General features: G+C 53.2%; 1 protein-coding gene across 4 annotated transcripts in view; it reads left to right on the forward strand.

The window, feature by feature from the left end:
• NFATC2 (nuclear factor of activated T cells 2) overlaps nucleotides 1–27,603 on the forward strand; it is a 160,006-nt gene that overhangs the window by 106,443 nt on the left and 25,960 nt on the right. For all 4 annotated transcript variants that reach the window (XM_043553665.1, XM_043553662.1, XM_043553664.1 and 1 more), the window contains exons 7-9: nucleotides 8,166–8,221; nucleotides 8,614–8,740; nucleotides 10,998–11,687. In XM_043553665.1, the coding sequence (XP_043409600.1) occupies nucleotides 8,166–8,221; nucleotides 8,614–8,740; nucleotides 10,998–11,687 (873 nt within the window). The remainder of the gene's footprint in view (nucleotides 1–8,165; nucleotides 8,222–8,613; nucleotides 8,741–10,997; nucleotides 11,688–27,603) is intronic.

Below are 27,603 nucleotides of genomic sequence, written 5' to 3' on the forward strand. Positions count from 1 at the left end.
GAAAGCTCCCTTCTTTCTCCTTCGAGTGCTGACAGGAGCCCGTGGCTCATCCGGGCTGACTGCTAAGACGCCGGCCCGGACCCGATGCCAGCCGTCCAGCTTCCTGGCACTTTGGGCCCGGGAGCCATCTGCAAAGCGGACAGTAAACCACCTGCAGGGTAGTGGCCGCCGGTCCACGGATGCGCTGGCTACCGGGGCCTGTGCCTCTGGCCCAAGGGCCCGCCTACCGCACAGGCTGACCCGTCGATTGAACCAGGCACCCCCTTCACCCCGTGTTTGTTTAGTTCTTGCAGAGTCCTGCTAAGTCTTCTTTAGGCCTAGCCCCTTTGCCCAAAGAACCTGGCTCTCTTTGCTCTTCCCCTCTGAGTAAGACTTGGAAGGGCCCTTTTCATGCTGGCTGCCAGTCCCTGTTAATTTAGGACGGGGAAGTTTGCCCAGACATCTGCGCAAGGGACCGGAGTCCTCACTTCGTCTCGGCCCGGAGCAGCAGAAGCGACCTTGGTCATCTCGGGCCTCTTCTGTTCTGGGCAGGGTTTCCCAGGGTCCCAGACCTGGGGTCTGGGTCGGGGGGGTGGATTGGAGAGCATCTGGTGTCTCCTAGGTCTGACTCTGGGGACAAAGAATTGGCCGATCATCTTGACCCGAGTGCTCTGGTTGTGTGGGATTCCGTGTCTACGCTGTTATTCCGGGTGCCTCCCCCCCACCACTCAGTTCCCGAAAAGGATTCTTCGCAAAGGGCTTGGCGATCGCTTTGGGGGGTCTTTTCGCTGGAGAGGCCAGCGGTGTGTCTGTGGGCCAAGCCCTAGGGAATCCTGAGATCGCTCTGTGCATTTATTCCACTGGTGTTTACCGAGCACTCATGGCGGGCCGGACGTGGCAGTGCTGGGACAGAGCAGAGAACAAGACAGGTGCGTGGTACCCCTCCCGGAAGCCCACGGCCTAGCAGGGAAGAGAGAGAGAACCAACAGGCTGAGAAAATGAGGTCAGAGGATGGGAGGCGGGAGCAGAAAATGAAAGAGGGTGGGGACAGGTCCAGGGGGAGCTCCTGAGCGGGGCCGGAAAGCTGGGAAGAACTGGTCTGAGTGAGGCCCGCAGGAGAGCGAGTGTGGTTGTTGCGGGGGGCCGGGGGGGTGGGGGGGATGGAGAAGGCCAGTGGGCCTGGAGGGAAGCTGAGGAAGGGGGCAGGGTCCCTGTCCCAGGAGAGGTGAAGAACCATGGGTCCTCCCTTCTGAGCTCTCGTGGGCCTATGGGGAGCAAGGAGGCATGCGTGGCTCATGTCCCGGTCCCAGCAACCTGCTCAGGGCCTGCCCCGCGGTAGGAGCTCGCTCATTGTTAGTGGTCCATGCCTGGCTTCCGTCTGAGACCGTGGCCCCAGAGGGCTCCTGGGAGACAGGCTGGTCAACATACAGTTGCCATATCCTTGTCCATAAGAGAAAAGCTCTATCTTAAGAAATACTGAAAAATGCACGCAGTGTATTTCCACCCTGTTCTTTGAATGGCGTTCTAGAAGATGTGCGTGTCTCAGCTTGTCCATCCGGTCTGGTATCAGGGGTGTAACCTCGTGGGCAGTGTGGGGCACACATTCTCTGGTCTCTAGTACTTAACGATTCCTGCTTTTTAACGTAACAGGGGCACGCTTCCAGGGCAGAGGATATGATCATGCTTATTCTGAGTGCCACCCGGTGTTCCTATACCTAATCTACCCGATACCCCCCCGCCCCCAGGATGGAGGGCCCATAATTGCTTCAGCCCCCTATCAACGAATACTTTCTGTGGCCATTTTATTTCTTCACAATGAGAGTTGTGATGCAATACTATGACACAACGAACCGGGACACCCACCAGAACCCTTGGGTCAAGATCATCAGCCGATTCTTTCTCCCCAGGGTCAGACCTAGGAGACACCAAATTCTAAAATAATAATGATGGCAATCCTCACTATGGGCTGAGCATTTTGCTAAGGACTTTACATAGAATCTGTTTGAATTTTTGCCAAGTCTTTGAAGCTGGTAAATGAGCTTTCCCTGTGCTTAGGAGGACACTGAGGCACAGAGAGGTCAAGCTACCACTCCAGAGGCCACGCAGCGAGGAAATAGCAATGATTGAACTTGAACCTGGAGAGAGTGAGCTCAGGCCGAGAGAGCCCTGCCAGCATTTACTGTGTGTTCCTCTGCCTCCTGGGAGCTCAATTCAGAGGATGGGATTAGAGTGTCCTCTTGGTGAAACCTCAGGACTTGTGTGCTAGGGGACTCAGGGGCGGGGGGAAGGAAAGATGAGCCCAGGGAAGTGGTCTTGAGGTGTTTTGCAAATCACACCCTTCCCGTAGAGACCAGCTCCCTTGAGCGTGCCTTCTACGTGCTACCTAAAATTGAGGACAGCAGGGTCAGCTTCCAGTTCCAGACGTGTTGGGGACACGTCTGTTCAGAGCCCAGGGTAGATCCCACTTGAGATGCACAACCAGGCTGGACTCCCGAAGCTGCCCTCTGATGCCCAAAAGGAAGAGGCCAGGCCCCTGGGTTTGGCTCATGATTCAGGTTTTGGTTTCTCACTTCTGGGAGCTCTCTGCCCTTTTAAAATTTAGGTAATGGTGAAAAGACCCATCTGAGAGTCAAGAAGTCAGGCATCACGCACACCTGCTTTCTGTAACAGGCACTTTGTGAATTCCCTCCACCCATGCCCACAGGCAAGAATATTTATAATTTATAATGACAAGCCGAGAAATGTCTATTATTTTCTGGTTAAAATACGCTTGTGGTTCCCCCCCCCAATAATACATCGTGTAGAACATATGCACGCAGTGACAAGACAGTATTTAAATAATACGTTGCCACCGGCCATAATAATCATGCTCACCAATGTCTGTTGAGCACTTATTCTGTGCTGTGTGTCTGTCTAGGAACAAACCAATGAGGTATAGGTACTGTGATTGTCCCCATATTTTGGTAAGAGGCAGAGAGAGGTAGAGTGTCTTATCCAAGCCCACATAGCTAATTGGGCCACTGGGCCTGCAGGGTATTAGGTTAAAAAACCTCTAATTAGGTGCTGCCACATCAAAAGGAGATTTCCCCTGCAGAAGCCTCCAAGGGCAAGTGCTGCCTGGCGGGTCCTGTTTGCCCTGGCCGGAGCGCAGGAAGGTGGCTGGAAGGACAGAGGGTTTTTGAGCGAGTGGCCATATAGGGACATCCCTCCGCGGCCCAGCTTGTGGACACACAGGGGCTCTCCTGGACACGTGGTTGTGATTCTGAAGAGAAGAGAAAGTCAAGTCCTTGGAGCAAGGGGCCTGGGGCCCGGGGGAGGGAAAGCCAGGTGTTTTCCTGTCCTGACAGCCAGGGGGGCCCTTGCTCTGGGTGGGTGAGGGGGTACGGCAGCAGAGAAAGACACTGACCTATCTTGGGCGATGGTGTTTTCTGGACAAAATGTGCAGTCTTGGGGGAGAACCTCAGATACAGCGCAGTGGAGGGGCTTCTGCAGAAAGCTGACCGTCCTCCTCCCCATGGTGTGGGAGGCGGCTCCTGTCCCTCTCAGAGGCCCTCAGGGTGGGGGCATAGAAGGTAAAGGAGAGGTGGGGGGTGGGGAGCCGGGAGGAGGCCCTGTCTGAAGAGGCCAAACCCTGCGTGGGTGCCCAGGACGCCCAGGATGGTCAGATCTTCTGAATTTTTTTTTTTTTTACAAGAGCAAAGTCTGCATTTTTAGGTGAAATCTCATTTTGAATTTTTTCTTAACGTTCGTTTATTTTTGAGAGAGAGAAAGAGACAGGGCGATCTGGGGAGGGGCAGAGAGAGAGAGAAGAAGACAGAATTGGAAGCAGGCTCCAGGCTCTGAGTTGTCAGCACTGAGCCCGACGCGGGGCTCGAACTCACGGACCGCAAAACCATGACCTGAGCTGCAGTCGGATGCTCAACCACCTGAGCTACCCAGGCGCCCCTGAGGTCTCATTTTGAAATGGCAGCAGCTAATTAAAAAAACTCGAAGCCACCGGACAGGTCGCAAAACAGGCCTGGTCTCTAGGGTGAGGCCAACGATCCTTTAAAAAATACAGAAATTGTGGTAAAATGTGTGTTATCCTAATATTGATGATTGTAGCCATTTGTAAGCATAGAATTCAGTGGCATTAAATACGTTCAGTATATTGTACCATCACCACTCACGGTCACCACTACCAATTTTCAGAACATTCTGGAATTTCGAAACAGAAACTCTGTACCCGTTAAGTAATAACCGCCCCTTCCCCCTGAGCCTCTGGAGACCTGCCTTCTGCTCTCTGTCTCTGTGAATCTGCCTATTCTGTGTACTTGGTGCAAGTGGGATTATATCATTTGTCCTTCTGGGTTGGGCCTGTGTCACTTAGCATTATGTGTCCGGGGTCTGTCCGCGTCATTGCGTGTGCCGGAATTCGCTTCCTTTCCGAGGCTGGGTGCCGTTCCGCTGGACGTATATACCCCATCCCGTTCAGCCATGCATCTGTCGAGGGGCCTCTGCCTTCTCGGAAGAGGCGTTCTGCCCCAGCACATACGGGATAGCGATTGTAATTTATGGCACCTCTCTTAATTCTGGCTGTGCTGACAGATGGCTGAGCACGGGGGTATGGGATGAGGAGGGCGCGACATCTGAGGTTGTCCTGGAGAGAGAATGGGGGAGGCAGGTGCACGGCCTCATGGTGACAGAGAGGGTGAGGGTTGCCTGGGGTGCCATGGGGGCTGTGGCTTGGCTTTCCTGGGAGGGACTGTAGCCGATTCTGGAAACATGAGCCCCCTGGCATGCCTGCCCAGTGTCCTTCACTGTCCTGGCAGAGAAGTTGCTTGGGCACAGGGATCTGAAACCACACCACGTCGACGGGGTAAGGAGCACGGGTTCTAAGGGTCAGCTGCTTGGGCTCAAATCTGGCTTCCCCAACCGGTAGCTGTGCCTCCTTGGGCCACTGCTTTTGCCTCTCTGTGCCTGGTGTCCTCACCTATCAAAACCCCAGACCTGCGGCATGGGGTTGCTGTATGCGTTAGACAAGTCCATACCCGCGAGGTGTTTTGAGGGGGTGCTTTGCATATAGATTGTGCTCCTAACCAATAGCTGCCACTTCTCCTGGGGGCGGGGTGGTCAAAGTGGTGCCTGGAGAGGCCGAAGCAGGTTGTGCAGGACCCTCAAGGCTGCTGCGCTTGCTCAGACCGTATCTGGAGGCCCAGGGGGAGCAGAGGGGGGCAGGGTTTGAGAAGATGGGCCTGAACCTTTGTGGTGGACGTGACCCTAGAAAGATCTTACCTACATAGGACCCTCCGTCGGCCTCCCAGGAAGCTGGTCACCCTGTCTCGCTTGATAACCTGGGGCTTTTCTACTCGACCGCATCTCTCTCATTGCACTGCCCCTGTTGCTTGAAGACTGTGATTAGTGACTGCCCACCTCCTGCCTTTGGACAAACCCCCGTTCCTTCCCTGGGCCTCACTTTCCCCATCTGATGGTGTGGGGCTGGCTAATTTCTAAGGGTAGTTCCAAGCACCTGCGCCCTGGAGCGGAGCCTGGGTGGCTCAGTCGGCCGAGCGTCCAACTCCGGCTCACGCGATGATCCCACGGTTCGTGAGTTCGAGCCCCACGTCGGGATCTGTGCTGACAGCTCGGAGCCCGGAGGCTGCTTCGGATTCTGTGTCTCCCTCTCCCTGCGTCCCTCCCCTGCTCATGCTCCATCTCTGTCTCTCAAGAATGAATAAATGTTAAGGAAAAAAAAAAGACTTAAAAAAAAAACCAGCCAACCAAGTACCTGTGCACTGGAATTCTATGGCTGTTAGTTGGTGGAGTTGTACTTATTAGGTATACCCACCAGAGATGGGGGAAAGGCTCCCTCTTGTTCCTCTTGGGTCCCTGGCCCAGGAGAAGAGACCCGACGAGAACCCCCTGCCTGGTGACGTGCTTTCACTGCACTGCCATTTTGTGCTTTGCCCTTCACTTGCTGGCGTGAGTGGGGAAGAGAGCTGGCTTGCCAGGCCCAGCTTGGTGCATCCTGATCACTTTTCCAACTACTTCTCCCTTTCCTCCCAATTATGAGACTCCTGAAAATGGTCCTTCCTTTTCAAAGTGGGTCAGAGTCACACAGGGAAATGAGATTATCGGTGATAGAACTCAACTCAGCCAACGAGAGGCTAGAGCATCAACACATTATTGTTCGTTTCCTCCGTTAGTTTATTACTTAATCTTCTGACTTTGAGCTCACATTGCAGTTAGTAAACAAGAACGTTCTTTTTGTAAAAATGTTTGTTTATTTTTGAAAGCGAGGGAGAGAGAGAGAGAGGGAGAGAGAGGGGGGAGAGAATCCCAAGCAGGCTTTGTGCTGTCGGCTCAGAGCCCCACACAGGGCTCAATCTCACAAACGGTGGGATCGTGACCTGATCCTAAATCAAGAGTCGGGCGCTTAACTGACTGAGCCCCCCGGGCGCCCCAAGAATGCACTTTTGACAAGGACCATGCCCCATTTATAACCACCGCTGGGAGGGATATAGTTCTCTGGCGGATGATCTTTGACTTGTCTTTGCTAAAGGGATAAGAATGTTTTTCTGTCTAGTCCTCTCCCGGGCTTTTCCCCAGGAAAGTGCCCTGTCTTGATGACCTAACTTCAAATTCCTTGACATCTGTCCATCTGTCCTTTCTTGCTTTCTTTTGAGCGGTGGCTGTTGCTAGCTGCCGCCACTTCGGAATGCTCAGACATGAGATGTTCATGGGCACTGCGATGTCTCGGGTGTTGGGGAGACGGCAGCAACTCTAACTTGGTCCCTCCCGTCATGGTGGGAGTTGGTACGTTGATTGCCTCTTCCTGTTCCCTTTTTGACATAAACCCATGTCTCCCTTAATCATTTCAGGAGTTGCATCTTCTAGAACCGTAAGGTCAAGACTTGCAGACTTCATGGTTACAGAAGGTTCCAGCTAGTTCGTTGTCTACATGTTGTTAAGATCATCTACATTGCGTCGGCTTTGGTAGCAATCACAGGACCTTATTAATTAGTATTTTGGGAAATATGTTCTGTACGAGGAAGTTCAAATAATGCTTAGAAACCACATTTCTTTGGGCAAACCTTGAGAGCCGAGACATTATGGATTCAAATCTAACCTGTCACAGAAGATGTTAACAGGTGTGCTTAAAACAGGGGAGAGGGCTTCGGTGGCCAAATGTCGGGACGTGGTACTTACTCCAGCCCACCTTGGAGAGTTACACTGCACACGAGCAGATTAAAGGCTCTGAGAAGTCCTGCAGTAAAGAAACCCATTTGACATTGACTCAGCATTTTCCAAATGCTTATTAGCTTTAGAATTTGTTTCTGGTCCTCATAAACCCATTTAATATTCTTCAGAGCCAGCGTTCCACAAAACACCCTGGAAACACTTGTGGAAATGATTTGTTTCCGTCGAAAACTGCCCAATGGCCAATGTAGGTGGTCAGAAAAAGAAATCTGTTATTTGCGAATGCAGAGTTTTGTTTGGCCCAAGTTGTTGGCCCCAAACTGGGGAGCTAGTCTTCTTCTCCAGGGAAAGAGAGCTCACTCCTGAGAAAGACCTCTCATCGATGATTATGATGAGTCACGTTGAAATGTAGGCTGTTGACTGCAGAGTGTGTGTGTGGGGGGGGCGGGGGGGGGTGGGTTGGGCTCCTGTCCCCCCTGTCCAAGGTTTCTCAAGCCAGGACATTGTTTGAGACAGAATAGGCAAGCCACCTGTGTTCCCAGACGATCAAGAAGGCATGTCTGGGGCAGTCAGTGTTCTGTAATGGGGCCCCTGTGACAGTCTTGGCATGTGGGACATTTTGGAAATAGCCTGTGGTTGCACAAAGCATACGGTACAGGATAATGTATAACAGCACTATCTCTGTTTTAAAGAAAGATATATAGACGTTCAAACACAGGGAAAATAATAGCACTGGGATGATGGGCGATTTCTGTTCTTTTCCTTGTTTTCTACTGTTGCCCAGTTTTCTACCGTCAGCATGCATTCCATTTGGAAAAAGAAACATACGCACATGTACGTAAGCCACGTATGTTCAAATAGACATGCCTACCGCAAACACACGGATGTCCCTTGCTGAAACGATATGACACGTAAACCAAGATAAATATACGGCGTGATGAGTTTTGGTCTTAAATCTTTGGCTTCTGGTAGTTCCTTCAAAGTGTGTCTTTTTGAACTCTTTCCAGATGGGCAGCAAATTTGGGAAATGGAAGCCACGGTGGATAAAGACAAGAGCCAGCCTGTAAGCACATGGACGAGACGACTGAACACCCTGTGTTCCCTCCCGCCTCCCCCGTGCTCTCTTTCCTTCTTTCTCTTCCCCCTCCTTCATCAAAGTCCCAGTGCTTTGGACCTAACGGGCACTCAGTAGGTACTGAATTGAGAAACAAATCGAGCAATTTATCGCGCACCAGACCCCCTGATTTGTAACTGTGACATCATAATGCACTTGGATACAGTAAGTGGCAACCCTTCCTTTGCTGCAGCTAAAGAGTCCAGTTCCCCTTAAATAGCGTTTCGCCTGCAAACGTACAGAGTGTCTTGACTCCTGTAAGATGGGCTGGCTTGATGTGCTTGGGGCCTTGTGTAGGAATTTAGACACTGTTGCAGTTAACGGTGGCTCCTTCCTTCCAGAACATGCTCTTTGTTGAGATCCCTGAATATCGAAACAAGCACATCCGTGCATCGGTGAAGGTCAACTTCTACGTCATCAATGGGAAAAGAAAACGGAGTCAACCTCAGCACTTTACTTACCACCCAGGTAAGGAATCTTCTCCGAAGGCCCCTTTGGTGGTGAAAGGCAGCACGGGCATGCGGTAAGGACACACGAGGTCTGCTTTCAGCTGGTTGACCTTGGGCAGGTGGCTCAACCTCTCTGAGCCTCCATTTCCTCATCTGTCAAGTGGCACCTTCCTTATAAGATTTACAGAAGTCAAATGCACGTGAAGCGCTCAGCACGGCGCACGGTAAGCGGGTATGAATGACCTTAACAAATGTTACTGTGAATATTTTTCTTCGGGAGGGCAGCGTAGGAGAGAGGCACGTGGGGACTTGTTCAACAGAAGGGTGCAAAGCTGGCGCCCCCTGTCCGTGTCTTAGATCTGATCATGATTAGGTAAGCGAACGTGGCCGGAAACCTGCAGACTCTTGACAGTAGGTGGTCACCCGTGGCCACCTAGACTCCTGGGTGGACAGCCGGCCAGGACGTCTCATTCCCACAAAGCACCACTGTCAGAAGACGAGTGACAAGGGCCATGTTGCATTCATTCATTTGTCCAGAAAATATCCAAGGGCCCCACACTGTGGTTGGCTTGGAGACACCGTCGTGAACAAAATGTAAAAATCCCCACCCTCGTTGGAGCTCGTGTTCAAATGGGGGATTCCGATAAAGGATAATACTGATCACAGGAGATTCAGAGAGTGGGTCATATGGATATTATTGACACGGCAGATTATAACCAGGGCTGCAGAAATGGCCTGCATGCCTCCAGACCTATTAGCCACCTTTCCGGGATTGGGAGTGTGTAATCTGAGACTGTCGCCCAGGGTATAACTTCCATCCTGTGGCAGTTTCACACGGAGCCTCTGGGCTGCTGGAAGCATCAGACCAAGGGGGCTGTCCCAGCAGCCCAGGCTTGGCGGGGCTTGGCTTCGGTGGAGCGTGTCCACCGGTTTCCATGGCCCCTTTGGCCATTGGACCGTCCCAGGACTGACTTGACATGCAGCCAGTGGTGGTGGCCTTCAGGGCCCCCAAACTGGGGGGGGGGGGGGAATCTCTGGGGAGGTTCTAGACCTCAGTTCAATGATCCTTGTTGGCAGAGAGGTTTTCCGTTGTGTTCTGCGGCCTTCCCACCTCGTGCTTGTGGTCAGGAGGCCTCCCTGGGCCTGGCGTTGGCACCCGCCTGTCCGAGCATGGCCTGAGCGAGAATTCAGTCCCCCAGGTCGGCCAGGGGCTGAAGCGCACGTCTTCGAAGGGCACCTTGGGAGACGATTCCTGGTTTGCTGCCGTTTGCTCTAGCTCCAGAACCTCCTTGCTGCCCTGCTTCCTGACACCTGGCGGGTCCCCCCCTTGATGACAGTCCTGTCACCACTTCATTCGATCCAGGGAGGGGACTGGTTCCTCAGCTCCTGGGGCTGGCAGTGCTTTAGTAAAGGATTCTGGAGAAGCACAAGTTCCGGTGACCGCCCTAGGGAGGGAGAGGGACAGGAACTGCCACAATACCAATGGTGGTAAGACGATAATAGTGACAACAGTAAGCCTTGAGCACCTACTGTATACCGGCCACTGTGCTAAGTACTTTCCACACGTCTCAGTTCACCTTCCCCACAACCCCATGGCGTAGGTATGCTGGTTACTGTGACCGATGGGGAAACTGAGGCTCAGGCCAGCAGGTTTCCTTTCCCCCAGAATACTACAGAACTGAGGAGGTGGACCCCACCCCACTGTCCAGTCATTCCTGTTTCCAGAAAATATCTGAGTGTCGGTGGAGTGCAAGGCATCGTTTTCGGTGCTAGGGACGCAGCACTGAACAAAGCAGACCAAAAAAATCCTCCGTTTGGGGAGCTGACAGTCTGGAGCGGGGGTGGTTCAGCTAACGATGGCACATGAAAGACACAGAGTATTCCGGGTGATACACGTTTCCGAGGACGACAAGCAGGGAAAGGCGGTGTGAACTGCGAGAGAAGGTGGAGGAGGGGGCTGGAGGGGACTGTAACGTTAAGCCTTCGTCCCTGAGCTCTGCCCCGGGGAAGAGCCTGCAAACACCCCGGGGCTGAGACGCACCTGCCAGCCGCCTTGCGACTCTCATCGCTCAGGGTAAAATTTCGGGCTTCTGAGACAGGTACACAGGGAGGCTCTTGTCCGAGGCTGATAAATGGCAGAGCCCAAGGGTCTGCTCCCACCTACGTGGCCGCCCAAGGCCACGTCCCCAGCCGCAGTCCACTAACCCCCCCCCCGCCCCCATGCACCCCTGTGGCTCACTAAGAAGGCCCGCCCCCTGTGCTTCTCTCTCGCCCAGTCCCAGCCATCAAGACGGAGCCCACCGACGAATACGACCCCACCTTGATCTGCAGCCCGGCCCACGGGGGCCTGGGGAGCCAGCCTTACTACCCGCAGCACCCGATGGTGGCTGAGTCCCCCTCCTGCCTCGTGGCCACCATGGCGCCCTGCCAACAGTTCCGCTCGGGGCTCTCGTCCCCCGACGCCCGCTACCGGCAGCAGAACCCAGCGGCCGTCCTCTACCAGCGGAGCAAGAGCCTGAGCCCCAGCCTGCTGGGCTACCAGCAGCCGGCCCTCATGGCCGCCCCCCTGTCCCTGGCGGACGCCCACCGCTCCGTGCTGGTGCATGCCGGCTCCCAGGGCCAGAGCTCCAGCCTGCTGCACTCCTCTCCGGGCAACCAGCAGGCCTCGCCGGTGATCCACTACTCGCCCACCGGCCAGCAGCTGCGCTGCGGTGGCCACCAGGAATTCCAGCACATCATGTACTGCGAGAATTTCGCGCCCGGCACCGCCAGGCCCGGCCCGCCCCCCGCCAGTCAAGGTCAGAGGCTGAGCCCGGGGTCCTACCCCACGGTCATTCAGCAGCAGAATGCCACCAGCCAAAGAGCCGCCAAAAACGGACCCCCGGTCAGTGACCAAAAGGAAGTATTACCCGCAGGAGTGACAATTAAGCAGGAGCAGAATTTGGACCAGACCTACTTGGACGACGGTAAGATGCTTTGTTTTTCTCGTCGCCCGTAAGGACGGGGCCCCAGAGCATCCCCCACGCCCAGCAAGTTCTCTGTGTGGTCTGGGTATCTTCCTTCACCCCTTCGGGCCTCCGTGTCCTCTTCCGTTGAAGGGGGTTGAGTAAGATAACCTTCAATGCCTCGCTCACCTGTGTGCAGGAATCCTTTCCCAGCAGGACTTCTGGGGTGGCTGCTTGGCGTTTTAGATGTTTCGCTACAACCACTGCAACAGAAAGAGCAAATGAGGGCAATTCTGGCCGAAGGAGCGTCCCCTGGGTCATGAACTGGGGTAGCTTGACCGCTTCCACTCTCTTTCCATTGCCGGGTTTAGGCCAAGAATAGACAAGCAGAAAGGAAGGAAGGCTAACCTTTTATTCCCTTGGAGAAAAAAAAAAGTCCTGCTTTATAGCCCTCTTTTGTGTATTTGGGGGAGGGGAGCGGGGAAAGGGAGGGAGCGAGCTCCCTGAAAAGTGGAACATGAATGGGGGGCTTGCAGGCAGGCTCCGGGCACATCTGTGCCATGTGCCAGAGAAACAGAGACGCGCATTGACAGGAGGGAAACAGTGGGCTTCCGTTGTGGTAGCCGGGCTGCTGGGGTGGTTGGGCCAAAGGGAAAGAGGCAGGGAGGCTTTGTGTGAGTCTGTAGGTGTCCAAGTTTGTTGGGGGGGGGGTGTGCGGGCGGTGGGCACAGCTGGAGGGTAGTCACGGCAGAGTGGCCGAGTGTGTGTGATGGTGATCTGTGATCTCAGGGACGAGGGGCTGGTTGTGCTAGGGACTCACCTGGGATCAGGACAGAGAGGGCGGGGCTGGCGCACAGCCTGGGGGGGGGGGCGGGGCGCCAGAGGAAAGAAGACGGGCGGTGTGAGTTTCTTAGTAGAAAGAAAACCTATACCCCTGGCCGCCATCCACATCCCCTGATATACCCCGAAGCCTCAATTATTTAGGAAAATTTACTCTCAGGAACGCAGCCAAGCTGTAGGAAATAAGGCAGAAAGCTTCAAAATGGCCACCACGGTTATCATAAAAACCAGGTAGTAAGTATCAGCCTCTTCCTTGGCAGGAATTCTCTGGTGCTTACTCAGAGACTGTTGGCTTTTATTTTATGCAAAGCTTCGACAGTCTGGGGGATCTGGGGGATCTGATTCTGGGACTTCTTATAGTTTCTACGTCCTCTCTCTAGTAACACTATTGATCAAGAACTTCCCCCCCAAACACATCAAGCAAAGATGTCCAGGGCCACTTAGTGTAAAGCCACGTGCCTGGCAAGGCTGACCTCAGGGTGTTGCTGTGTTAATAATTGATCTGTCTAATCCTGAATAATCAAACACAGGTTGAGTTAGAGTCACTGTGCTCGGTTTTCAAAAGGAGACCCATGTGCAATCTGTCCTTGAACAGTTTACACCCCAAGTGGTTAAGATAAAATTCGGTTGCTTATTTGAAAGGGGTTTATCACATAGAAAACCCAGTTCATGCAGAATGCCTAATGCGAGCGGGTAAGTGAAAGCTGTAACCAGACCTCTCTCCACGCATGCGCTTGGGGTGTGTATCAGGGGTGAGGTGCTTTATAAATAAATGATGCCTGAGCAGGCACAGGTAACTTTCCCCAACTGACTCTGTCTGGTGTAGGTTTAGTCTCCCAGAGCTAGGAATGTGCCGGCCCCTCCCATCTGCCCATCATCCCACGTTACAGACGAACCATGACGATCTCTGTTAGAGACCGTGAGTTAGTCCGTGGCCTGGCTCTTGGGGACCTATCAGTGTCAGGGTGGTCATGATTCCCCTTCAAGGGTCCGTCGTGGCCCCAGACCCACACAGATGCTTCCTGCTTTCACAGAAGCCTGTGTTACAGACAAAGCAGCTGAGAGCAGAGACCCTTGAGGGCCTCCTAAGTGCCTTTCTGAACACAGGCAGGTTCAAAGTCATGGTGAAAGTGAGCTCTTGGCAGGTTAGTAACATGAGTCAGCTTTAAGGATATCTCAGAGAGCTGAGTGTGCTGAAATTGCTTCTCCTGATGGAGACTTTTCTTAAGTACTTTCTGCACAAGCCCAATCCCATAGGATTTTAGGAGATATTCTCTGAAATGAGGATTCTGAGGCTTAAAAAGTTGAAAAAATTCTGTAAAGCCAGGTTTTTTTTGTTTAACTTGTCTACTGCAGGACTTCACAGAGCCTTTACTGCACTGATGGACATTGTAAATCTCTAAGGCAAAGGTACTTCCCAGAGTTTCTCACAGATAAGAGAGCGAGCAACCCCAGGGGGTGCTGTTCGTATTACATTTTATTATACTCTCTGTGACTGGAATGTCTGGAGTTGTGCAACATGGCAGGCCTGGGACCCCATCCCCCGACATTCTGGGAAAATAACATGAAGGAATTTCAGAGTTCAGAAGCTCAGCACTGCTCCATCCCATATGCCTGCATTCATGCTTCTGAATTCTTTGGCTTGGTGTGGGATCAGAGCATGACAGGGCAATAGAATAATTTCTACCTGGGTGGCTCCCAAAAGGCCGCCAGGTGGCTGCTGGTGAGATGTTCAGTGCTTGAGCGGCATTGTCCCAAAGGCTGTGTGGAACCCACAGCCAGCCCTCCAGGGCGGAGGCCCCCGTGTGGCCAGTTGTGCCCAGTGTCAGCCCCAAACAGCCCCACCGCTGTGGCTCCCAGGAAGAACTGCGTGCCGTTTTGTCTCCTAACCAGTTGAGACTTCAGACCCCTCCAACAGATCATTCCGGGCTCCACGGTTGGCTTTGTGGGTGTGGGACTCAGACTTCTCCGTTGATTTTGCGTTTATTTCTGACAGGCGGACCGGAACCCCTGGGTCATTTCTTTAGTCCGGTTGGGAGACATCCTAGGTTTGGAAGGTCCTTTTCTGTCCTTGTCGCCGATGACTCAAAGGGTCACCTTCCCCCCAAACACATACCTGGCTGCACGCACCGTGATGGCATGTGCTCCCGGGATTTCTCACGTGCCTCTCATTTGCCTTGGGGTTTTGGTGGAGCACACTTTCCTTGGAAACTTGGTGAGAGCTGGAGTTCAGTGCTTTGAGGGTCAGGGCAGGGTTCCTCAAGGTAGAGAAGGACTCGGGTCCAAAGGCAGAGGGGTCGTCTTTGAAGCCGGCCACGCCCCTGGAAGCCCCGGCGTGGGGTTACCTTCGCCTGACCCTCCGTGAATGACCCCGAGCGTCATGTCGTGTCCTCTTTTCACCCCTCCCCTTCTCGCGCTGCATTCCTGCGCATAGACAGTCTGTCTGGCCCCCCCCCCTTTTCTTGGAACTCCGAAACGCGGCTCCTTGCTTTCCCCACTCCGAGCACTTGAGACCTTTTCAAAAAGTCTCATTTTGAACTGGCAAAAGAAGTGAAATCCCAGGGCAACACGCACCCGTGCTCCTCCCTCTCCCTGTGCTCCTCCCCCCGAACCGGGCGCTTTCTCTCAGTTCGTTCTGAAATGGATGCTTTGCACACACCCTCGCTTGTTTTTTCTCTGTCGTCTTGTTGCTTCCGTACCCAGTTCCTTGTCGGGAAGTCCCTGGTTTTACCTGGAAAACCACAGCAGCGAATGAATTCTTCCCTCCTATCTCCTCCCAGCCCTCCCTGCCTGTAAGCCTCCCTCCTTCCCAAGGTCCCCGCCATCCTGACCCTCCTGCCCTCCCTGCCCCCGTGGGTATTGACTGGCCTGGAACTTGGTTACACAGGTAAAGTCCTTGCTCGCGTGGGGTAACTTTTGGGTAAAGGAGAGAGACATTAGCAGGTGAGGGAATAAGCATATCTCAGATGGTGATAAAAGGCCATGGAGGAAATTGCACGAGGTTAGGAGTAGGAATGCGGCTGGATGGCGGTGGTGTTGGCCCTCAGACGGAGAGAGCAGAGAGGCTGCTCTGGGGAGGTGGGAACAGCAGGTGGCAGCGGCTGTGAGGTCAGAGGAGTGGGCCAGCATCGGCGGGATTTTGGCAACGTGCCGTGTGATCTGATCTACCTTTTGGAAAGATCACTCTGGCTGCGTTTGAAAACCGGACCGCAGGGAGGCGAGAGGCGGCGAACAAGGGGCTTGCTTCATTTCCGACAAAGCCAGGTGGGAAGAGCGAGAATCCCACACAGCAGGCGGGTTATGGAGGGGTGGCGCATTCGACAGGAGGTCGCCTTCGGTGTCCTTTCGTCGTGCGACTCCTTAACATCTACCTGGAATTGTCAAAACGTGATGAGTTCACCAGTAGTTGCTGCCCCGCCGCTGGCTGGAATGAAGGGTGGGCGGCTGTACCTTGTAAGCCGCCAGCAGGTGGGGAGGGTTTGTGCTGGGCGGGCCAGGCGAGGGGAGCTGTGCCACCGACGGCACGGTCCCCGCAGAACCGGGGGCTCTCAGGTCATCGGGCCATCTCACCGCAGGCTCCGGGGTGGCGACCCTGTGCCATCAGCCTTGACATTCAGCCACAGACGAGAGGACTGAGGGACGGGGGGAGGCTCGGGACTCCAAGGAGATCCTCGATCCCATTCGGGAAGGTCTTGGGGAGAAGGGACGTGGTCTCGGTGACCCTGGAGCCCCTGTCCGTGACTTGAGGGAACGACAGGTGATGTTGCGTTCACGTTTGTGTTTCTCTCCGTAGAAAGAGCACAGGCCAGTCTGGTTTTGAATCTACCTCTCCGTTCTTCACGTGAACTGTTTTCAAAAATCATTTATTGAAATACATTGAATGGATTGGAGTATCTCTCTACATGTTTACCAATTGACATATAGGCATGTGCGGAAATCAGTAGCGTACTTTGAACGTCACCAGCTGGGCCACCCACGTGACTACCACCCGGACCATGCCTGGCATGGAATCATGTTAGCACCCCAGAAGCCCCCGGGTGTCGCCCTCCTGTGTCCCCTCCACCTCCTATGTCCTGTCCTGCCTCCTAACCCCAGAGACTGGTTTTGACTTTCTGTGTAAAAAGAAGTCACACAGTGGTGCCCCTTTGTGCCTGGCTTCTTTGCATCAGCCACCGGCCCGTGAGATCCAGAGCTGCTGTTGGGGGTAGGTGGGGCTCATCCGTGTCATTGTCGTGGACTATTGAGGGGACGTTGGACGTTGAGGGAACGTCCTGTAGTCTCTGCACCCACGTTTCTGCCGATGGACATTTAGGTTGTTTCCGGTGTTAGGGATAAAACTTCTGCGAACGTTCTTGAATTCTTCCCTTGGTGCCCACACATAAGGTGAGGAGTGGAGCCCTTGCCAGACAGTTTTCCTGAGTGGTTGTACCGCTTCATGCGCCCACAACAGGGCGCGGGTGTCTCACGCAGTTGTCTAAGTGTCCGTCTCCTGGGATGCGGCCTCGCTTCCGGCGAACGTGCCTGGCGATGGCGTGTCTGGGCCGCAGACCCAGGGCGCGGCAAGCTGGCTGGGTGTCAGCCACTGAAGCTCTCCGGACCTCTGTTTTCTCACTCGTGAAAACGATACCCCTTGCTCGGCTACTCCACCTGCCAAAGATGCATTTGGGTCTGAACTTGGAGTTGCAGCCAAGGTCATAAGGCTCTCGAAAGACGCTCCGCCACGGACAGTCGCTCCGCTGACCATAGTCCTGATGGGCATCGTGGCTCTGCTTCCCCTCCAGTTTCTGCCGGTGCCTTCTCCAGGCTTGCCTGTATTGTGGCCACTTTGGCCTTTTGTTCTTGTTTGTTTGACAAGAGTAATTTACAAGAAAAAGCAAGCAGGAAAAGCCCTAGAGAAGGCACTGATCTGTGACTGGTTTTCAGGCAGCAAAGAAATCGTGTAGATGTTCTGTTCACCCCAGGGCCCAGCTAGTCCCGAATTTCACTTCCCCAACTGGCAGCTCCCTCCCTGCCCAGGGAAGGATGTGGCTGGGGTTGGGCGGGGGCGGGGGGGAGGTTGCTGGGCAGTTCAGTGGGTCAGGCTTCCGACTTCGGCTCAGGTCATGATCTCGTGGTCCGTGGGTTCGGGCCCCGCGTCGGGCTCTGTGCTGACAGCTCGGAGCCTGGAACCTGCTGCGGGTTCTGTGTCTCCCTTTCTCTCTCTGCCCCTCTCCCCCTCATGCTCTGTCTCTCTCTCTCAAAAATAAATTAAAAAAAAAAAAAAAGACAGACATGGTGGGGGAAGTGAGCATTGCTGGTCTCACGGTGGCAGCGGGTACCTTCCCGGCTACCCTGGGCCGAGCCCCTGGGGCACACTGGGAAGAGCCGACCACACCACGTGGACTTCTCCGTGGAGGTGGTTGCTTTGGGCCGGCAGGCAGACTTGCAGCCCACTGCATAAACTGTGCGGTGCGGTAGGCGGCCCGCCCTCCTGCCTTCTGTCTTCCGTGTTTGGTCTTGTTTTAATCTTCCCCTTTGCCTTGTTCACGGCTGTCGGTATTTGCCCAGCGTGACTCCGTAGGACAGGAGACCCTGGCTCGAGGTGTCTCACTCACTTGTGAACCTTGGGCCGGTGTCTCCGCTTTCCTCTCTGTGGAGTGGAGATGATCCGCACTCCTCCCTCGTGCTCCTCCCTCGCGGGGGCCGCGCAGAGAATTGCGCGGGTACATGTCACGTGCCTAGCACGGGTAGCTTGGTCCAGAGTAACTGTCGGTAAATGTTAGCTGCCGTTTCTGTTTGTGAGCTTAGTGGGCTTCTTGGAGAATGTGGTTTACATTTCTTAAAAGTGTATTTGTGGAGGAGAATGAAACGTGGGCCGTTTCGGTCTTTGGAGAGGAGGACCCTTAAAGCCCTGTCTCCCCACAGGGCGTGGGCTCAGGGGTCCCAACCCAAGCTTCCTTCTGGGGACCTGGGGATGTTTGTCTGTGTGAGATGGTGCCTCCCGCCCGGGGACCGCCCGGGAGGCCGGTGAGCGTGGCCCCTGTGTTGTCCCCCCCCCCCCACAGCGGAGCACGGACCAGTGGCCCAAGTTTTGCTGGTTGTTTTATTGGCAGAGAGGCCAAAGGAGTCCTTTTCAAAGGCTCTTTACCCAGAAGCCGGACATGCCAGTGCGTGAGAAACAGGCCAGGGAAGAAAGGACAGAGGGACGCGCAGGAAGGGAGAAAGGAGCCAAGGGTGACTGGCACAGCTTTGTTCAGCAGGTCAGGAATCTTTACTGGGGCTGCCCAGTGCCCACGGCAAGCCTGTGACAAAGCCGCTCCTGTTGGGAGAGGCGTGCAAAGCCCACGGATGGCCTGGTGCTGCCGGGAGTGGCCCGCGTGCCCGGCCGCCACATTGGCCCCGGGAGGGCTGGGTGAGACACAGGCGTCCTCTCTTCTGATGAAAACCAAGCAGAGTGGTTGCCTGGCCGGGCGGCCCGGAGGCCAAGGAGGGCCTGGAGAATCTGCTGCTTCCGTCGCAGAGTGGGGCTGTGCCATTCACCAGAGCCAAAGCCAAGTCTGACTCACGCGGCCGCCTTCGGTGGGCACCAACAGAGTCCAGGCCCCGACCTGAGGTCCTCGGTCAGCATTCTCCTTGAAAGTTCATTTAAAGAGGTTTAGCTTTTATGTAGGGAATGTGTTCACATGCTCGACAGACTAAAAGCCTGGGAAAAGGTGCATCCAGCATAGCATGGTCTTGCTCCCACGTCTTCCCTGCCTCCTCTCCAACCTTCGAGAACAGCCTTTATCAGCCCGGTTTTCATCAGCAGCACCCTCTCCGGCCAGGATCCTTTCACAGTTCCTTCCTATCAGCACCCCCATGAAATGTCAGTCCCACGGAGATGCCGTGTATCTGGTTATGCTCGGTGGCCCTTTGCGGTGCCCCTATCATAACATGTAAGACTTTTTCACTAAGAACTGATTTTGGCCCCCTTGGGAATGAACGCTGTAGAGTTTCTTTATGTAACCGCAAGCAGGTGCAAGTACATCTTCCGGTTTTCCTCCTTCCTTCTACAAAATGTAGCAGATGGACCCCCCCAGGTCTCCCAAGGATTGGGCGGGGAGGGGGGGGCCGGGGGGTTGTGCGCCTGTCGCTCGCCGTGCGTAGGGGTGGGTATGTCAGAGGCTGGTTCTCAGGAATGGGCGGTCCGGTCTGAGGGTCCAGCCGTGATTTAGGGGCCTTTTGGCTGGAGCGTTTCTGGGGTTGCCCTGCCTGCCTTTCTTAAACTGGCCTTGCCACTTCACCCTTCTGTGACCTCGGGCAAGTAACTGACGGGAACGGCCCAACTCTGAGGGTTATTGTAAGAATGGCAAAGGGAGCCTCCTCATGAGGAAGGCACTTTGGCCGGTGCCTAGTGTGCGTGGTAAGTGCTGTGGTTATCAATATACTTTCCCACCACCACCACCACCACCGTCATCATCATCAACCCTGGGCCACTGCTATGGTCGGAATGTTTGGGCCCCCACAAAATTCATATGTTGAAGCCTAACCCCCAGGGTGATGCTATGAGGAGGTGTGGCCCTGGGAGGTGCTTAGGTCATGAGGGCGGAGCCTCCTAAATGGGATTGGTGCTCTTTTTTTTGTTTATTTATTTATTTTAGAGAGAGAGAGAGAGAGAGAGAGAGAGATCACAAGTGGGTGACGGGCAGAGAGTGGGGGGGGGGGGGTGGGGAGAGAAGCCCAAGGAGGCTCCACGCTGTCAGCACAGAGCCTGAAGAGGGGTTAGAGCTCATGAACCGCGAGGCCGTGACCTGAGCCGAAATCAAGAGTCGGATGCTTAACTGACCGAGCCACCCAGGCGTCCCAGGGATCGGTGCTCTTACAAAAGGCCTCCCAGAACTCTGCAGTTCCCTTCTGCCACGTGACCTTATAGAGGAAGGCGCCTGTCTATGAGGAAGTGTGCCGAATCTGGTCGTGCTTGATCTTGAACTTCTCGACCTCCAGAACTGTGAGAAATATTTGTTGTTTGTAAACTACCCACTGGCGTTTTTTGTTCTCGCAGCCCCAACAGGCTAGGACAGCCGGGCAGGTAGTCGCTGCGGTGCCGGCCTTTGAAAAAGAGCCCTCAGGCTGAGTCGGCCTGGGTCCTTACTACCTTGCTAGGCCACTACTTGTTAATTCAGCAAAGGACATTTAGAGTCTTTCTAGAAAATTCTAAAGTCCAGAAAACTGCTTGCCTGGAGACGAGCCCGCAAAATTTGCACGAGCTACTGTTGGAAGATCTCTCAAGAGGAAGAGAGAGAGAGGGAGAGCGAGAGGGAGAGCGAACGTAGGTCTGTGCACCTCCCCCAGAAGAGGAAGCATCACAGTAGAGGCGCAATGAGGTACCTTTATTTTGCCCCTCTCGATATTTTCCCACCTTCCAAGAACCTCAAATTTCCAGCTGTGCCACTTAGCCATCCTTTTATCCCAAATGATGTGCACTTTGTGTTGCCAGCTTATGTGAATGTAAGGGGCCACCTTCCAGCTGACTGCAGACCCAGAAATGCTCAGCCATCTTTTTGAAATTCTGCAGCGCAGATGTCTCCAAAGGAATGCGCTCTTGCCTTTCGGGGTCAGAAGCTCCCAAACCACAAGAAAGTCCGTCCTCAGACTGGCTGTGCACTCGGCCTGCGTTCCAGAGCCGCGTCTGACCCACAGAGAGCAGGCAGGGGCCCGCCAAGAGGACCAGGAGAGCCATCACTTGGTGTGATCCCATGGCCCCACAGTCACCTCCCAGAACCCGCGCTTTTAACCGTTCTGAGTCATTTGCACTGGCATCATTTCCACCTCCGCGTGAGGTTACCGTCTTGTGGTAACAAGCAGCTATCCTCGTGCAGGAATAAGGTGATCAGCTAAACAAGATTTGTGGGTAGGTCAGCACCCAAACCCGCTTCGAAACGCTCTTCTCTGCTTTCCTGCTCGCCAGCACAGAGCGCAGAAGTGTTGAGGCTCACTTCCTCCCTAGCCGGTGCGCTGGGCATGCCCAGACTTCGCTTCCTGCAGGATGATGAAGCAACGTGGTGACTGTTGTGAGCACAGGGATGTGGAGGCTCTTCGCTGGTCCCAGGCCCTAAGCTAAGATAGTCCAGGACTTTTGTATTGAGAAATACAAGACTTCACAGTATCAGCTCTAGCCCTAACTCGTTCCTCTCCCGAAAAATAGAACTTGAAAAGCGATTCAGTTACTGGAGGCTCTGAGCTAGATGCGTGGGCGTTGAGCAAATCTTCTTTCGACACTACATTTTCCTCTCTCCTCCCTACCTTCTCCTCCATCGGTAAACCCATTTCAGGTAAATGTAGAGCTTTATTTGCCCCGGGGGCGGGGGGGACCCTTTAGGGAAGAACCGTGGTTGTACTCCATGCTGTAGACTTGACACGTGGATGCATCTTGTTTTTGTTGCCTTTCAGCATAGTTCTGGACTCTTGTCTTGCCCGGGGCCTGTCTGAGTTTATTTTAGCCCCAATCTCTTTTACTTTTCACCCTTGTAGGAAAAAAGAGGGGCTTTGTTCTCCGGGAATGATGAAACCATTTCCCTGGCCCTTCTCCACCACATTCTTGACACCTCTTTAATTTGTTATTGACCTGAGGATCTGGTTAAGCTGAGACTGCCTATAAAGGCAGGGTTGGGGCCTGTTTTGCCCATCCAGGATGTCAGGAGGCTTTCGCCGGGCAAAGTCACGAGCAAACGGAGGGCTGCGATTCAGGAAAGGAGTCTGCTCAGGTCCTCAGCAACCAATCCCGCCACTTTCAGGTTTCAGGATGACATCTGCCTCGCGCGTCATCCCTTTAAACTGCCATGAAATCAGATCTCTGGCCAGGCAACCCAAGTGGAGCTCTTCCTGGTCATTTTACCACGAGCGCAAAGCACCCCGACTTGATTTTATGATGGGATCGTCTGTTGCAAGTGGTTTGGACGTAAGTCCCAGGCATTCTGCAAACCAACAAATGGGTTTCATTTGAAGCCTGTTAGTTCCAGCATCCCAGGAAAGTGGAAAGGACACTCCCTGGTTGTTAGTTTCCAAAACTCTGGACAGAGCAGAGGTTCTGTTGCATAAGCTAACTCTGTGGACGACGCCTTTGAAATGTTCTGCAGCCGGTTCTAACAGATTTCTGGAAGTTGATGGTGTCTTTTGAATTCTCCGCTTTAGTGGATGCCTAAAAAAGAGTTGACCCAAAGTTGATTAATGCACCCTTTCCATTTCTTACAGATGGATCGAGTTGTGGTCTGCTTCAGTACTTGGAATAGGGACGGCCAACTGGTGTTCCATGGGCTCCATTTAGCCTGCAGATATTTTGCTTGGCCCGCTCAGTATTTGAAAAAATATTTGGATTAGATGCCAACGTTTAAAAACCGGGAGATCGCACATAAAAATACAGATTTCAGGCTTTCCTTGGAAAACCCAAGAATCGGCTGCCCAGGGCCCCACATTCTGCATGGTGGCTACCTGGAATCAAAGTCAAGGCTGACCTTATGTAGAGACCACCTCCTTTAGAGCGCGTACTTGCCCTTGTCTGTAGCCCCCACCCCTCCCTCCTGCCTCCTGAAGGTGGATGGAGTGTCTGTTGTTTTTTGCCATCATGGTTGTGTTCTTGTTCCTCTTATACTTGGCCCACCTCACTCAGTGTTTCTTCCCGCACCTGTTCGGCATTTGAATTTGTGATCTCTCTTGTGGAAGTGCCACTCCCACCCGTGGCTGCCTAACCCCGCCCTTGATACATAGCGAGGCTTGGGAGGTGTTAGCTCCCTCTGTCCTTCTTCCTTCTCCCTCTCTGTTGTCGGGGTTTAAGATGTTTTTTTTTTTTTTTCAACATTTATTTATTTTTGGGACAGAAAGAGACAGAGCATGAACGGGGGAGGGGCAGAGAGAGGGAGACACAGAATCAGAAACAGGCTCCAGGCTCTGAGCCATCAGCCCAGAGCCTGACGCGGGGCTCGAACTCACGGACCGCGAGATCGTGACCTGGCTGAAGTCGGACGCTTAACCGACTGTGCCACCCAGGCGCCCCTAAGATGTTTTTTAAAACAACCTTCTATTATGAAATGTATGCAAATATAGAGTAGCACCATGGACCCACCACTCAGCTTCAACTGTTATCAACTCACAGCTAATTTGCTTTCTTCCATACCTCTTGTCATCTCCCACTCCTATTTCATAGTAGTATTTTTAAAAAATTTTTATTAGAGAGAGAGAGAGAACATGTGCGCACACAAGCGGGGGAGGAGCCGGGGGAGAGGGGGAGAGAATCTCAAGCAGGCTCCAGGCCTAGCACAAAGCCCGGAGTGGGGCTCGATCTCACAACCCTGGGAACATGACCTGAGCCGATATCAGGAGTCAGGCGCTTAACCAACTGAGCCACCCAAGTGGCCCTCGTAGCGTTTTGAAGCAAATCCTAGACATCAAAAATCCTGGACGGCAGAACCATATCATTGCATGTGTAGATACGTACTATGTGTCTCCAAAAGAAAAGGATTCTGAAAATACTCTTAATACTGTTGGCACAGATGAAACAGTGAAAATTCCTTAATATCATGAAATATCCAGTCTTTGAAACTTGCTGGTGTCTCATATCTATCATCCAGGGTTTTTTCTTTGTTTTCATTATTTTATAGATTGTCTGAATCAGGATTCAGACCGGGCCCATACATTGTAAGTGGGATTCCTTGGTTCCTCTAAGTCAGCTTTAATTGAGAGGTTCCCCTTTAGAACTGGTCTTTATTATTATTATTATTATTATTATTATTATTATTATTAATTTTTACTATTTTGCTATTTCTTTGTTTAAAAACCAGGTGCCTTATCCTGTGAAATATCTCAGTCTGGCTTTTGGCGATTATATTCCCATGTCCCCGTGTCTTCTCTATTTCCTGTAAGTTGGCAGTCGATTCTAGAGGCTTAATTGGTTCAGGTTCATCTGTTTTGGCCAAGACTGCTTTGTAGGTGGTGGTGGACCCTTTTGTCAGGAAGCACGAGGTCAGGGTGCCTCTCTTTTGGTGATGTTAGTAACTGTCGACAGCCAGCACCCAGCTCCCTTCATTCACTGGTGTGCCGTAATTGCAAAATGGCGATATTCTAGTCTAATTCTGTCTTCCCTTCCTCTTCTGTTAGTTTGGAAAACTTCTATAAAGAGAGACGTCCCTTCGTCAACAATGGTATAATTCATATAGGAAAAGAAAGATGAATGCTTGATTCTTTCCCTTTATTTACCAGTTTTTAAAATAATGGCTTGGTTCCTCACCATCCTCCAGGGGCAGTCAATTAGGGTTTTGTACCATTATGAACTCCCAGATTTAAACATAATTGATGTTTTAAGATTTTAATAGGCTTTTTGGGGGTAGTTCCTTTTGTCCTCATCATTGGATGGAGCTAAATAATATGACTTCCTCTCCTTTCTTTCTCTGGCTTAGCAGTGTGCTTCTTCTGAGGTGTCAGGGAGGAAAGCCTCCTGCATGTAGACTAAGGGGTCTGATCCCTACATGTGTGAAAGGGAAATCATAAAACAGCTCTCGCATGCCAGCTGGCTGATGTTCTCCTCGAAGCATTAGGGAGTCTGGATGTGTGACTTCAGAAGAGTTGGAGTTTGCAGGGCAGGAGAAAGTTACGTATTGATTAGGTGTACAGGACCTCTGTGCGCAGAACACAAAGTAACAGGAGCCTAAACAGGAAAGATGCTTGTTCTCTTAACGTAACAGCACAGGTATAAGCAGTCTGGGGCTGGTATGCTGGCCACGAGGTGCCAAGACTAGGCTCCCTCCGTCTTATCCTTCTGCCATTCTCAGGGTGGTGCCCCCATCTGCAGGGTCCAGTTTGGCTCCCGGATGGGGGAGAGGGTGGGGCCAAGGAGGAGGAAAGGCATGCCCCTTCCCTTGAAGGGCATAACCTGGAAATCTCACAGGTCCCTTCATCTGACACCTCATTGGCTAGAGCCCTGTCATGTGACCGTGCTGAGCGGCAGAGGAGTCTGGGAAATGTAGTTTTAAATATTTACACTTCCCAACCATAAAACCTGTTCCTCTGGATGGCAGGAGAGCAGATTTGGGGCACGATGGCAATGGGAAAAGAGCTCCAAAAAGAGGTTGGGTGTTTTGTAATCTTTAACGTTCTTAGGGGTTTCTTCATCTGTTCCCCAAGTATTTACCGAAAGCTTCCCTTGTGCCAAGTGAGCTTTTTAGGTCCTGCGGGCACAGTCGTACATGAAACGGATGGAGTCCCTGCCTTCGTGGAACTTACCTCCTAGTCGGGGAACCAAACAGTTAAATGAACACATATTATAATGTCCCGTGGCCATGGCGCTATGAGGAAAACCTAAAACACAATGGGGAAAGAGGCCTCACACATCCGGCTGCTGGAATCCAGATTCAGGGAACACTTCTCCTCGGGGTCAGTCCAAGAACCCCAAGACTTTTCTTTACCGTCTTTTCGCCTGAGTCAAGTTTCTCAGCCTCGACACTACGGACGTTTGGGGCAGGGTAACTCTGTGTGGTGGGCGCTCCCCTACCCACGGCAGGGTGTAAGGTGTCATCTCTGGCCTCCGCCCACCCGACTCCGCAGTCCACCTGCCCGGCCCCAGTTGTGACAGCCAAAAACGTTCTCGGGATATTTCCAAAAGATCCCTGGGGGTGGAGAATTGCCACAAGTTAAGAGTCCGAAGGATTTAGCGCCTGATTCTGGCAGAAACCGTGCCTTCGTCATGTTGCATGCTGACCACACTGTGCGGTCTTTTTGGCGACACGGGGATCCGCTCCAGAAGCAGCCTGTTGTTTGTAGATGCGAGAATTCTTACATCTCCCCGGGTGTGTAAAGCCACGAGGAACTAGTTTCTCGCTGTGCACACTGGCTATCCTGGTGAATGCCCGGGACCGTGGCTTCAGGGTCAGATGTCGATGAGTAGGTTGTAGTCAGAGAAGCTTGACTCGGAGCCTGCTTTGCCTCCTCCTTGCTTGTGGTCTTGGGTGAGGCATGTGTGAAAAGCCATTTATAGACTGTCAAGTGCCCCACAAACAATGGGGGAGGGGAGCTGGCAGGGTGGGTGTAGCCTCCTTTAGCAGGGGCTGGTGGGCTGGCCGCTTCAGGAAACTGCCGGGAGACCTCTTAGTTGGGCATTTGCCTTCTTGGTTTGCTTCTAGTCAACCGGTTGCCCACTCATTTATTCCTTCTTTGAAAAGACATCTGCTGCCATCCTACTGTGTGCTGGGCTGTGTGCCAGGTGCTGGGACACAGCAGTGAATCTGTCGGAAAAGGCCCCTCTTCTGACAGTCTCTAGAGAAGAGGATGCTAATCAGAAATGAACCAGTGGGGCGCCTGGGTGGCTCGGTCGGCGGGGTGTCCGACTTCGGCTCAGGTCCCGATCTCACGGTTCGTGAGTTCGAGCCCCGCGTCGGGCTCTGTGCTGACAGCTCGGAGCCTGGAGCCCGCTTCCGATTCTGTGTCTCCCTCCCTCTCTCTGTCCCTCCCCCGCTTGTGCTCTGTTTGCCTCTCAAAAATAAACGAGCATTAAAATATTTTTAAATGAACCAATAAATAATGAGAATTTCAGATGGGGCTAAGTGCTGTGAATAAAGTAAACCAGGTAATAGTAGGGGAGGGAGGAACTTCAGATGGGGCCGTCGGGGACAGTCTGCTTGAGGAAGTGGCCTTGACCTGAGACCCAGAGGAGGAGGAGGTGGTGGAAGAGAATTCCAGGCAGGTAGAACAGCATGTGCAAAGGGCCAGCGCTGGGAGGAAGCCTGATTGTGCGGGGCGGGGGGCAGAGAGAGGTCTAGTGTAGCTGACAGCCATGGCCAGGAAGGGAGTTGAGAGGGTGGTTTTGAGAGTAAGCCAGACCACACAGGGCCTCAGAGGCCACAGTGAGAGGCTTGGATTTGATTCTGGGAGGGAGGGGAGACTGCTGGCGGGTGGCAGGTTGGGGTGTGTGTGTGTGAGGCTGGGGTGTACGGGAAATAATTATGGCCACATTCTCGCGCGCGTACTGAGTGCCTTTGGAGGGCAGAGACTAATTACCATCTCCGAATCACAGCTGGGAGGCCAGGCCGAGGAGGGGGGTGGGGTCTGTCTCAGGTCACAAAACTGGAGGCCCAGAGAAGGAGCTGTGAGACGC

This window comes from Prionailurus bengalensis, chromosome A3 (genome assembly GCF_016509475.1).
Source record: "Prionailurus bengalensis isolate Pbe53 chromosome A3, Fcat_Pben_1.1_paternal_pri, whole genome shotgun sequence".
NCBI classification, from domain to species: domain Eukaryota; kingdom Metazoa; phylum Chordata; class Mammalia; order Carnivora; family Felidae; genus Prionailurus; species Prionailurus bengalensis.